The 14,490-nt window shown below is 35.0% G+C and overlaps 1 protein-coding gene across 2 annotated transcripts in view; it reads right to left on the reverse strand.

The window, feature by feature from the left end:
• Window positions 1–14,096, reverse strand: part of LOC115246231 (serine/arginine repetitive matrix protein 2) — a 31,083-nt gene extending 16,987 nt beyond the window's left edge. The window contains exons 1-8 of one of the 2 annotated variants that reach the window (XM_029824930.1): window positions 13,932–14,096; window positions 12,917–13,158; window positions 12,232–12,336; window positions 5,448–5,780; window positions 2,932–3,051; window positions 2,594–2,672; window positions 1,280–1,335; window positions 5–1,109 (exon numbers count right to left, since the gene is read on the reverse strand). In XM_029824930.1, coding sequence (XP_029680790.1) covers window positions 5–1,109; window positions 1,280–1,335; window positions 2,594–2,672; window positions 2,932–3,051; window positions 5,448–5,780; window positions 12,232–12,336; window positions 12,917–13,146 — 2,028 coding nt within the window. In that variant the 5' untranslated portion in view covers window positions 13,147–13,158; window positions 13,932–14,096. Of the gene's footprint in view, window positions 1,110–1,279; window positions 1,336–2,593; window positions 2,673–2,931; window positions 3,052–5,447; window positions 5,781–12,231; window positions 12,337–12,916; window positions 13,159–13,243; window positions 13,518–13,931 lie in introns of those variants that run through there. The other variant, XM_029824931.1, reaches the window with a different exon arrangement.
• Window positions 14,097–14,490: the final 394 nt, after the last annotated feature.

The raw sequence follows: 14,490 nt of genomic DNA on the forward strand, positions 1-14,490 counted from the left end.
GAAGAGCCTGTTGTACCGGTTCCTCAGATCTATCTCGAATTGGCGCGATGATTTTTGGCGGTTCATTCGGCAGAGCGATATCTAACACACTGTCTTCTCGCCTCTCAATCTTGATCTTTACGGGAGTGATCACCTTCTTTTCTAGCGTCTCCCGCGCCTTCGCTGCTAATCCGCTCTGCAATCGTTTCAAAGTGTTTAGTTCTATAATTCTCGTCCTCTCTTCGTCTTCTTCTTGCTGCTGTTGCTGTTGCTTGCCAGGTTGTTCGTCATCCGCTAGATCAGCTTCATCTTCGCTCGACGACCTCAGACTCACCCTAGGCGCGACCGCTATCTGTTGTGTTCTCCTGCTTCGCGATGTCGAACGCGACTTTATCTTATTGCTCTTTGTTTTCCTCTTCTGATCCTGCCGCTGCTTTCGGTCTTCCAGGATGTCCCTGTAACGCTCTGGATTCTTTCTCACCGGCGAATAGCTCAAGGTGGATCGTGATCGGGACCGTCGACGTTGATGTCGCCTCGGTGAGCGCGATCTACGTCGAGAATCGGCCTCTCTACGCCTCGTCGAGGGTGATGTGGGCCTCCTGCGGGAAGATCCGTAACGATCGTACCTGGAGCGACTTCTGCTCCTAGATGTGGAGTATCTACTGTGCCTCCTGGGCGATCTGGAATATCCCCATCTTCGTTTGGGAGACGGACTCGCGCGACGCGACCTCGAATACCTCCTAGGAGATCTTCCTCCTCCTCCTCCTCCTCCACCACCACTACCACCACCACCACCTCCTCCTCCTCTATCGCCCCTGCTTCTAGAGGATGATCTGTGTCGTTTCTGCAATGGCGGGGAACTTCTGTTGTGGCTAACTGGCGACTTATCCCGTTTCTCCGCCATGCTTTTCTTTGACGGAGAGTCTTTCTTTGATTTAGTAGACGATGGCGGCAACGGCGGGGTCTCGTTTCGAGATATTGTTCGGTCCGCACGTTTCGGCGATCGGGTCGATCGAGAAGGAGGTTCTCGCGAGGAAATCGCGACATTTTCGGAAATCTCGTTTCTAGACGCCTTGTCCACCGCAATATTTTTCTCATGTTTCGTAGACTTTTTCGGTTTTTCCACAGAGCTGTAATCGATCCATATCGAATCAGAAATTAAAGAAAACAGTGATTCAAGCAAATAAGCGTTACGAAAATATTTACCAATAGTTTGCCAAGTATTTGTAAAATAAAAATCAATAATATACATGTGCACAAATTAAAAAGAAAAAAGAAATGAAACGATATAGCAACGTACCTATCCGTGGAGCTTTCGGATGATTGGCGTTTCTGTTTAGTTGAACTCTTCTTTTTCTATAAGAAGATTCAATCAAGAGGATCAATATTGTTTATTGTTTCCAATCGGTGAACATCAATCATGCATTCGTCAAGAGAACAATGAAAAAAAATACAACAGAAAAAGGAACGATGTATTTAAAGAACTTTTTCGGAGTCTGCTTCTTTCGGGATTTCTAATCAATAGTTATCATCGATAATGATGTAGATTATAGATAAAATAAGCAAAGTATTAGCTTATTCGTTATATATATATATATATATATATATATATATATATATATATATATATTTTTATATATATCTGGAAAAAGAAAACTCAAAAAATAAATTGTTTTAAATATTTGTAATATGGATAAACTAAAAACTAAAGTCTAATATAAAAGAGAGAAAAAGAGAGAGAAGATATTAATTATATTAATTTAATATAATAATACATATATAATTCATATATGTACATAACTTTTGCAAGTTAAATCCACATAAAGTGATATAATTATGTTGTAATATATTTTAATTAATTAATACAAATTGATCCAAATTTTTCCAGGGCACGCATCAAATTGAAAGATATATATAAAGATATAAAATTTTTCTTATTTCACTATTCTTTTTTCTTTTTTTTGTAATTACAATAATCTTTTCTCAAGAATACTTTCCAATCTCTCGTTTAAGAATAAGCAGTTTCCGAGATTGATCTTCTGTAATTAGCGTGTAATATAGTGCTCGACATACAACGAGTGAGAGAAATAGAGAGGCTCTTATACACGACAATAAAATTCGGTAAAACTCGAAAAAGAGTACACGAGTATACATATGAACCCACAAAATTAGAAATTACATTGAATAGCGGCATATCTGGTACTCACTCAGGGAATGTCTCCTGTCAAATGGCGCTGAATAATTACAAACAATACTGAGATTTATACTTTGAAATAATGAACTGTCGAAAAAAACTGGGTGAAAATTAGGTGAAAAATCGTTTTTACGTAAACCAACAAGCAAACCGGGGAGATGATCATGCTACTGTTTCCGAGGCAGTGGCAAACTTAAGAGAGCTCGAATAACAATAATAATAATGATCACCCAAGATCGATCAATTAACAAATTTCGGAGAAACGAACATAAATTAGAAAGACGTTGTCATGCACCTACTCTTTCACGTGCCGAAGTATATATATATAAATATATATCTAGAGAGAGAGAAAGAGAGAAAGATAGAAGAGACGGAAAGATAATAATTTATGTTTGGCTTTCTTCGAAGCCTTGTGCGTACCTCATGCTTGTCTTTTCCCCCGACTTTGAGCTTTTTCTTTTTTTTCTTCTTCCTCTTCTTCGACTCAGCCTCGGACGAGCTACACACATATTTATTATTTGCTTTCATTACATCTCTCATACATTTTTATAATTAATTTTTATTAGTAACTATGTGCCTTAAATTAAGTCGCTCAACATTTTTCTTTTTTTTATCGTATCAAAATTTGTATTAATAACGTTGACTTATTAATAATATTATTTCAAGAAATATATTCCATAAAGAAGGAAAAGTATTCCAATTAATATAAAAAATTATTATATTATCGCGATTCACAATTAAGTTGATTGTCAACTTACTTGCTATCGTCGGAATTTTCGCTGGAATCTGATGACGTGACTTCGGCCTTCTTGTGCTTCTTCTCCTTCTTTTTTTTCTTCTCTTTCTTCTTGCCGGATTTGACGGCCGGACTTTCGGACCTATGAAAGCGGAGATTAAACAATCGTTAGAAGAATCTCGTGGCGGCTAGAATTTTTTTTTTATCAAACAATATTTAATCTTATATAGATCTTGCAGTGGGCGTCTTCCTGTCGACAAGTGTGCATACCTTTGTGCTGACAATATATAAAGAAAGCTCTGTAGTACACAACGTTTCTGTGTATGTGAAAACTGATGTTCCGTTCTATCGATATATCAACGTACACGTTATAATAATATGCGCAAGCTCTACCCACTTTAAAAATTATAATTTCTCGCGATAAATTCAAAAATATATTGCCTGAGAGAGTAAAAATTTAATTTTTCTTTATCCATTTAGTTTCCCTTTTTCTTGACTCGATTTCAAAATAAAAGTTCAATTCTTTGTAGCAAATGCGCAATACACTATATTTATGAAGAATATTTCCAAAATATTTTATAAAGCAAATTTAAAATATCTCGTATTGAAATAAAAAGGAAGTTTACATCAATAGATGTAACGTTCGCATACACTGATATAAACTCCTCCTTTGCGTTTGTGAAGTTCGTTCAAGTATTTTGGAAATATTCCGTAAGTGAGATTGGAGTAAGTGTATCGCGCATCGGAGCATTAATTTCGAGAGCGAATGTAATAACGAGAGAAATGTATATAATGCGTGAGATGTTCACAATATTGCGTAATATTATATAATATATCGCGGCTATAGCTAACAAACCGACTACGCTTGTTTTGAAAGATCTGGTTTTGTCACTCGCTTATCGAAGAGTTTTCGAAATCTCATATTAGAACTGCGAAAAACCACATCTTTCAACGAAGATTTCAACGGAAGATAAGTATACGAAATATATATATAATACATAATATGAGGATTATTGATATAAATATGGGATTAGCATTACCTTGATAACCATCGATAGGGACGGACTTGTCAGAAAAAAATAGAGAGATGACATTAACAACAAGCTTCATCGATAAACAACAACAGAGAGATAGAAATGTATGATTTTCATTTAATCTTTTCTTTTTGTGCGTAATTTCTTCTACTTTTTATAATTTTCTTGACTTTCTTTTGCGTTTAATCTGCGATTACCCGCGTTTTTCATTACTTTACTTTACCCTGGCAAATGTTTGCCTGCGATATTTGTTAAATTTAAAAAATATATAATATGATATACATATATTTTAAGATATATTGAATTTATAAAAATCATTAAAATGATCGTCATAAAATTATCATTTGTTGAAACTGCATGTAACCAGGGTCGTAACCAAGCAAAAATGAATTGGAAATTAAATTTAAAAATTAAACAAGTTAAAAAAATCTGTGTTAAAAAATTAAGTTCTTCGTTGTATACAATATTTTCATATATAAACAAATATATATTTTTTTCTTTAAAATTTTCGGATTTATAAAATTTATACGTTATCGCGATATCGATCCATCATAGTATTGAACATATTGCCAAGTATAATTCTCAGCGTTTCCAGTGTTCTCTAAATTTAATATATTCTAACTCTCTCTTGTATATATATTCTATAAGAATTATTTACAGATTAAAAAAGAATTACACAAAAAAATTATATTTTTAATGTAAAGAGTTTTTACTGAGAATAATTTAGATATAATTCTTAGTTATACGACTCTGGTTTGTACGAGAAAACGAAACGTAGCAAACATTTGCTGAGGGACGTCTAATCGCGAAAGATCCCCAGAGAAAATCCTATCGATATCGCCGTAATCGCGTTCTTTTCGTAAATGACGTTAAACTTTCTTTCGAAGAGTGTGTTTCTTTTTTTTTTGTTTTTGCAAATTAATTCGCGACGACCACACTTACCTACTGCGCCTACTGGGTAGGCACTCAGTCCTCCTCAGTTCTGTTTGAAACAGAGAAAGGTGTACGGGATATGAGACAGTAGGTGGTGAGTCATGAGTTTACAGTTTCTGTATTTTCAGAGTATTGCAGCTAACGCGCGTAAAAAAAATAAACAAGAGAAAGAGAGATAGAATGAGCGTTTGTAAAATCTCGAACAATCTCGATTAACCGATTATAGGAAAAGAGAGAGAAAGATAAAGAGAGACAGAGAGAGAGAGAGAGAGAGAGAGAAAGAGAGAGAAAGAGAGAGCGAAAAAGAGAGGAGACTTTCTACTCGGATTCTGGTCGTTTTCTTTTTTCTCTTTTCTGGAGTTTTCCGGACGGGTATGACTGGGGGAGATCAACTGTGCGGTCTTGGAGCCTCGATTCGCATCTTGAAACCGATACTTAAAACGGAAACGAGAGAAAAATAGAGAGATAGAGATAGAGAGAGAGAAAAAAGAAAAGATAATAAGTAAGGAATCACGTAGAATCGAATCCAGCCTCCATGGAGCCGTACGCGCACCGTTTACGTTTGCTATACCTTTCCCGCGCTTTGTGCTTCTTGTTCTTCTTCTTTTTCGTGCTCGTGCTGCCGGAGCGCTTTCGCTTCTTCTTCTCCGCGCCGGCTACGGCGGAGGTCGTGTCCGGTGGCAGCGGAGGCGGCTGCGGCGGCGGCGGCGCCGGGCTCGGCGTGCGCACCAGCTCGTAGACCTTACTCGCAGCGGCCGCGGCGGCTCGTGCCTCCGCCTCGCGCGCGCGCCGCTCCGGATCTAGGCTACTGCCCTCCACGAAGTACTTGGAGATGCCGAATGCCTCCCGCAGCTTCGCGTTCTTCTCCTGCTGCGCCTCGGCGATCTGGTGTGTCTCCCGTACGCTGAAAAACCCAAGAACTCTTGTTAGTTATATCGTTTACGAATAATAAATGATAGCTATTTGCATAAGCTTTGTGCCATAATAAATTATAAAAGTATACAATATAAATGAATACAATATGTATTCATTTATATTGTACATTTACATATTGTATTCATTTATATTGTACATTTATATATTGTATTCATTTATATTGTACATTTACATGTTGTATTTATACAATATAAATGAATACAATATATATGAATATAAATGAGTACAATAATAAATGAATATGTATTTATTTATATTGTACACTTACATATTGTATTCATACAATATAAATGAATACAATATGTATGAATATAAATGAGTACAATAATAAATGAATATGTATTTATTTATATTGTACACTTACATATTGTATTCATACAATATAAATGAATACAATATGTATGAATATAAATGAGTACAATAATAAATGAATCGTTACCAATATCGATTTGACAAATCTATCCTTTTGAGAAATAAATCGTGTTAGTAGTTGAGACAATCATAATCACTGATAGTAATATCAATGTTATTATTTGATTATAATTTTAATATAAATTAATATAATTTATTTAATTTTATTATAAATTAATTAAATATAAATTTTTAAATAAACGATATCTCGCTCTTTGGAAGAAAAGATGAATTTTGTTCAATTGTTTGTAATTGATGATAAAATGCCTTCGATTTAACAGTACCATTTCTACAGGCGAAAAGATGCTGGAAGATAATTCTGTTTCCATCAGTAATTGATATTATTTTTATAAAAAAAAAAAAAAAAAAAAAAAAACCGTTTGAGTCATCGATATAATTTTTACAATCAAAAATGCAGTAGAGGAAAACCAAATTTGGCATAACTGATATAAATTAAAGAGCGACAGAATATTTAATATAATTCTCTCTCGAAATCTCGATCAAATTTTTACAAATAAAAAAGCACTACAAGATTAATTACTTCGATGAATTTTACGTTTTTACGAATAAAATTCTCAAGGAAATCATTTGTTTTGCACATTTTCGCAACCCTCGTCGACCGCAGGTAAGCCTCATTGAACTTGTTATCGATGTTTCGCGGCTGATTATGGCACACAGATCATGTGACGTAATAAATAATTATCAAATAGATACGAAAATTTCATAGCGCTTATACAAATAAATAATAAAATTTCACATATTTTGATATCATTTTTACATTTCCAAAATATTACAAACTGTGTCGTATTTTTACAAACAACTTTTTTTTTTAAATGATTTTTTAGGCGCGCTCTATAAAATTATACTCGTCTCTTCAAGTGTCGAATAAATCAAAGTGCACATAAACGTAAATGCAAATAAATTGAATAAACTTTATAGATGCAAATAAATTGAAATAACTTTATAAATTATCCATTTCCCGTTTCCCACGAAATATTAAAGCCACTGTACTAATTTTACAGCTAATAGAGATTCAGGATAATCCGGGCGAAGCACTCGCGTTGATGATTAACGAGAACCGAGGAAGGATAGATGTGATCGAGATATCGCGTACCGCGTTGAGATCTTCACCGTCATCCTCGTCGGGCGAGGATCGCTCCTTCGGAGCGACGGGGCGGTGACGGGAGATGTGTTTCAATCTCACGGGAACACCCTGTATATGGAGAACAACGGCGTCGTCCTTAAAACGAGCGTCGCGACGCTAATGACATAACACACTACAGGGCGGTTAGAATGGCAAGCGGGAATCGCCTTCTCTCTTTCTCTCTCCACTTTTCCTGCGGAGGTGAAAAGCGGTGAACCGGGGCTTAACCAGGAGGGAGCGAGAGCCACCCCTGCGCGCTTGCACGCACGCCGCCGGAACACGGCGGATCAATACAATCCAGCTGTTCTCTTTTCTGGCATCCCCTTTACGCCGTACAACGGAATCACTCTCGACCCGGTGCCGAAGTCAACCGCCGAACGAACGAAGAGTAAATCAAAGAGAGCTATATATGTATATGTATATATATAAAAAATTATATTCAAATTACGATATATATGTGTAGAATTCTCAAAACAATTATTTTACATTTTTTACATATATATATATTTATATTTTTAACAAAATGAAAAACGAGCAAAAAATTTTTCTTTACTTTACTATCTTTTATACATAAATTGCGATAACTGATAGATGACAATAGATTGAAATATGATTATCGCGATGAAAAATCGACCAGATAAGACATAAATGATTGAATCATAGGATTGAGCTGAAAACCGACAAAGGGGATTCACCTGACGACGGAGCGCACGTTGCTTCGCCGTCCGGCGAGCAGGTGCAGCTGAATGCGCTGGCAGCAACAGCAGTGCTGACGTTGAAACTGCAGCAATTGCTGCTGCTGGTGCTTCCTTTTTCCGCCGTTATTAGCCGCCGCGTTATGCAATCTCCGTTTGCGCGAGCGCCTCGACAACACCTTTTGCCGGTCCAACAGGAAGTTGCCGCCGCGCCAGAGAGTCTCGAAGAAGGCCCGGCCGTCAGCCGGACCGCGTCCGCGCGCGGGTTTTGCCGGTGACACCGTCGCCGACATCGTCATTCCTCGATGATCCGAACGAGGATTAGCTCTTCTCCGAGACCTTTTTTGTGGAGAGATCCTTCCTGGAGAAATTTAGCTTAAAACGTCGCTTTTAATAACTGTTTCGAGCTTCTAAAGATCCTCTTCTCGGATTCTTATCATCTTAATTTTATACAGAACCGTAGATCCTAATTTCAAGCCTAGCTTCTGTGGTTCTATCTTTTTAAGATCCTTCAATGATATAATATATCATCGGATGATTTATATAGACTTATTACGGGTAATCTGTGCCGCAATTTCTCTTCGGGTTTTTTATGAACCCTCTTCGAGGATCGATTCTAATAATTGAGATAGTTATCCTATTCTCTCGAATATCTTCATGCTCAATCTATTCTATTTATTTCTAAAATAAGGAAAATTCGATGGTGAATAATCTCGATAAGATAATTAGGCTGCTAATTGAAGAGAAGCTTGAGAAGCTCCGTTGGTTGGCCCACGTTGCGCAAATGGCTCAATCCCTTCACGAGGGAACTGGAAGGGGTGGAAGGGAGAAGATTAGAGGGGAAGGTAATAACCCTCTCCCACTCCAGCTGCCGCCGCGCCTTTTGTATCCATTGTCCCGGCTTTTCTAGCTAGAACAATCATCCGGTGACGATGAATGGCAAGTTCCTCTCTTTTCTTACATTGTCACATTTCATTTCAATACTCTTCCAGCGATTCTCATCGTCTCTCATCGATCGTTTTTACTGACGTTACGTTATTAACGTTTGTTTTCTTTTGTCAGAAATAATAATATATATATATATATATAATTATTTATATATTATATTATATACGATGCATTATTTTATTATTATTCACCTTACTTGCTAAACCTTCCTCTTCTTATTCTATATGATATATATTGTGGAAGAATATATTTTTCCAATATGTATATTTGTATCGGCAAAGTTGCTCTATGCATTTTAATAGAGTTCAGGAAGACTTCAGATCACAGGCACATCATTATCGTCGTGCTCTTCGTTTCTCTAGCAGGACGAAGCAGGATGTTTTTCTTAGCGATGTACCGTCGACATGTCAGTCGTCGACGACTTGGAGACACATGGATTCCGTAGAAAAAGTTTTTCAAATTTTTTTTCTAGGTGGAGAAGATACTTGGAGATTAGGAAGATTTAATATTCTCCATCTGCATCTCTCTTTTTCATGTTCCTGATGAAATAAAAATTTATTAGTAATGGAAGACGTGATATTCTTCATAAAATTCTTATGCGAGAATAAAGAATTTCTTCTCAAGTGAAATGTTGATAAATTAAACTTTTATTTCTCTCTTCTTTTTTCTTGATATAAATTTTCCTTATGTTTTTATCTTCTCTTCTTTTCAATTAAGATGATAAGAAATTATTCCTATTCCATATATATCTCGTTGTACATTTAAAAAATTTATATTCCAGGATTATATTTATATATATGCAAAATGTTAATCTTTCTTCTCAATATAATTCATTTAATAATTTTCTTTGCGAAAAACACTTAATATTTAAATGTACAATATTTCATATTTTCCACGTATTTTTGTATTATGATTTAGTGAGACGTGTGATGATCAACATAATTTCTCTGCAGCTTTCTTTTCACTCAAGATCGACTAATACTCAATATATCTGATATTTTTCACACATATATCTGCATTACAGTTCGTTCTTCGATGAAATATATTATTTTTCAGATTTCTTCTCACTCACTGATCATTCAATTGATATTTAATAGCCGATATTTTTCGCACGTATCTGTATATTATGATTTATTCAAATAAAATGCGTCATCTTCTTCACAGATTGCCTCGTTCGGTTATAACTTCCACTAAACGCAATATCCTCTTCGTGTATTTAAATGAAAGGCGTGAAATGGCCGTTTGCTCCCATGAGACATTAAGAAGCTATACTTATGCTCTATATCTCTATATCTAATATTTTCGCGAAATATATATATATATATATTCTAATTTGAAACTTAGCGCTTAGGATCTAGAAGAGCGGAATAGCCGCGCTATTAATTAAACGCTAATGGAAGACTTTTGTGATTTGTTCGCGAATCACATCGCGCGTCACATGTTCCTCCCCGATGGGGTGTCACTCGGTGTCACCCCCAAAATTAATCTGACTCTCGATGCACCATCGGTCGACGACACACCAGGACGACGCGTCCGCTGGGTGCGTCAGTCCATCCTCGCACTGAAGAGAAGTCGGAGACCAAGCGAGAGATGCTGCGCCGTTCCCTCGCTCCCGCTTCCCTTTTCTCATCCTCCTCCACCGCGAATACACTCGCTCTCGATGCATCCCTCCCTCCTGGCGCCGGCGCTATGGGGTACGTCGATATCGCGAGTATACTCACCCCCGATCTCCCCTGGCGAGGAATGCAACACGTCCCCGCCCTTTCGCGATGTTTCATGTATCATTTAAGCTAAAATTTGTCTGAAAATCTTCTCGCATTTTACGATTTCTCAGTTCGCGAGAAAGTTTTAAATTAAAGCAGCATTTAAATTAACATATACCAATCGAGAAAATGACTCGTGTCAAACGTATCCGTGAAAAAACTGCTATTAATCTTTTCTGTAGCAAATCGATTGTATCCCCTCGCGAAAAAACACGCGCATTTTCGTGTAGAAATATATACGTAGTATAATAAATATATATGAAAATTGAATTGATTTGAAAAAAGTACTAGCACCCTAATTAACAATTAATTAATACCATCAATTCAATAAAAAATAGTAATTATTTCTTCTTTCTCTGCTTTTAATTAATAATTTCAATAAAAACAATGATATATTTTGATAGAATATAATGCATGTACAAAAAGTTGGACAAAATTAATGTTTTTTTTTTATTATCTTATTTCCTTATAAAATAATTATTTTTGTTTTTGAAAATTATAGTATTTCTTCCTGAATACATATTACAAACTTCTGTGCATATATTCAAAATATTTAATTTTTAAATGCATCTATATATTCATTAAATCTCTATCCTTTTTCTGCGATCCTAAACTTATCAATAACTCTTTGTATTAAATATATTCTTAATTTTACTTTTAATTTGCATTTAATTGCGATTTATACATTATATAAATTATAAATTATAAGACAACTGCGTAGGAAAATTACATTTACGAAAACAACAAGAATATTTCAGACATATATTTTTTGGATATTTCTCCAAGAATGATTTGCATGAAGAATATATATATTTATCGTAAAATATATTTTTTCGCGATCCAATATTGCGTCTGCGAAAGCTTTGCTTTAACGCAGGATCAAATAAAGCCGCGACGAAAATATGTTCCTAAGATCTCGGGAAGCTCAGACGCTCTTTATATTATATATAACGTTTCATATAGCATCCGCGCCGTCGGGATTATCCTGGATTTGGCTGACAGCCAAGACAGATCAATAAAAAAAAAAAAAGGAAAATTCTTCCTCTAGAAAATTTCATGCACTTTCATAAAGTAATATCGCATTTTATTAGCCAATCTGTTTCCTAATTATAAATCAAGCCATTACATCTATTATTGTATTAAACTTTGTATATCATATTTAATTCATCCGAATTTATTTCAAATATAAAATTATATTCATACTTGTATATTTCAAGTAATTAAACATTATATTGTTCCTATCTAATTTCTACAAAATAATTATATGTATTTCGATTTTAATTTATTTCACCTAATTATTATTAACTTTTGATTATACTCTGATTAATATTAATTTTTTTTTAATGTTATATTGCATTTTGCATAAATTATTTCCATTTATTCTATAACATCGCTGAATTCCTCGCGGATTTAACAAAAAAAATTAAAAAGAGAAGATTAGATAACAAATGCACTTACTTAATACGGCCGAATTCATCCTGTGGAGTGGATGATTTGATATCGCTCCCCATTAACAATGATCTGTAGGACTCCACCTTGTTGTTTATCTCCTCACTCGTAAATCTGCCATTCACATAAAAAAAGAGACTAGATTATATCCATTCCTAATTAATTTATTCTATATTCAAATTAAGCATTAACTATCTTGACTATGACCTGTCATTAAAATTTAAATTACATATGTGGGACACATACATACACACACACACACACACACACGTCATATGTATATTTATTTTTTATATAAACATATTTTTTATAAATTATATATATTCTCTACTTTGAAAAAATATTATACCAAATAATTTAAGTCTCGATAGAGATTTATTATTGTCAAATAGCTCTCTTCTTTCAGACTTAAATTAGATTATAAACTAATAGGATTGGATTTGTCTACCTTTGGCTTCAATGCTTAGTTTAAAGGTGATATATTTATCTACAACAGTCTCTGATAAAAATTTTTATGTATTAATGATTACTGATTATTACAGAAATTTCCAATATAAATATATTTATATTTAAAAAATAATTAAAGAGTTTTGTTAATATGACATAAAATGCTAAACGTAATTTATAGATTTAAGATCTTAAAATTAAAACTATTGAGACTAAAAAACAAGAAATATAATTTATAAATATTTACCCTTGGTCCTCCAAAATGTCAGCCAGCTCGGCGCACTTGACTTCGACCTTTCTCTTTCTGACATGATCTAGAATTTCTTTATTCGGCTGCTTATTCAACTGGTCGATTTTTGAATCGTCCGTCTTGTAAGTAACCTTGTCTTTGTTCTTACGCACGATTGCCCAATTTCTCTGAACATGTCCATTAGTTCCAGAACCGCGTGGAGTTTGAAGTCCGATGCCATTGTACATCTTGTCTCAATCCTGTAAATCAAAACAAAACTCCAGGTGAGACATTAACAAATCACAAATATCTAATAAAGTTACATATCAAGTCGCGCACACGTACAAATTATTTAACACTCTAAATGCATTTGATTTCACAGAAATATTATTCGCTTGATGCATCTACACGATTTCTTATATTAATCGCAACTGTCTTGGATGGATTACAACATTGCCAATAACAATATGTAAACTTTAGCGTAGAAATCTCACAGATCGAATGCTTAATGCCAAATGACAAAGCTATAGAACTATGACAGTGTACGAATCTAACTTGAATAGGGATAGGGATAGAAATTTAAGCCGGAAACAGTCATTGCATATTCATGAATATCAAATCGCGTAATCATTAATTATACATTGATCATTTTACGAATCAGCTTACATCTACAAAATCTTGGGTCTATATAGAGCGACCTTTCGCCTATAGGTAAGTTGCCAATAATTATTATGCACATACCACTGTGCTTCGATTGTGAAAGAAAAGCGATAACCTACCCAATCGTACAGTTCCGTTCTAGTGTCTCGTCGATTAAATTATGTCAGCAAATTGGCCATTCGCGTTGAACGACGTCGTTTATCGCGATATCGAGTCACTCAATAATATATATATATATTAAGTTGTGGAATCGGGCCTTAATAATCCAGCGCGTATTCGAGGGACCTAGGTTAGAGTAGATGCACACGGTAATCAATTATCGATCCGGTCGCGATGCGCAAATATCGCTGATCGTTCGGTTTACTTTACCCACCTGCCCGTTCTCGCCGAAGACGTCGGAGAACTCGTTCCCGCGAGAGCCGAAAACCCCTGGCTCGTCGACTCACCAATGCAACAACACCGCGAGAACGAAACGCGGAAAAATAATTCGCGAGAACTGTGCGGGAAGTTTCCGGACCGTTGCGATTTACGTTCGGTTCTCACCTCGGTGATTCTCGGCTCTTTTCGGGGTAACATCGCGGAACGAAATTTCCCTAGCGTTTCCCCTAGTCTTCTTCACTGACGTACGATGTCCAATAGGAAAATTTGGGAGCTTTCCAGCAAGAAATATACATAAATACAAAATCATATGATTAGTTGCCAAATAGAAAAATTTTAAGATCTTTAAAAATTCTGTATTTAATAGTCAATTATGTAATATTGTATCTATCTATGTTTTCTTGCTGGAAAGATTAATGATCTTTAGATATTATTTATTATTATTTATTTTATTATTTATTATTTTAGATTTATTTCTGATTTATTATTTTACATTTATTTCTGATTTATTATTTTACATTTATTTCTGATAGAGATCAGTGGAAAAGATCTTT

The sequence above is a fragment of the Formica exsecta genome, unplaced genomic scaffold (genome assembly GCF_003651465.1).
Source record: "Formica exsecta isolate Colony F162 unplaced genomic scaffold, ASM365146v1 scaffold1414, whole genome shotgun sequence".
NCBI classification, from domain to species: Eukaryota; Metazoa; Arthropoda; class Insecta; order Hymenoptera; family Formicidae; genus Formica; species Formica exsecta.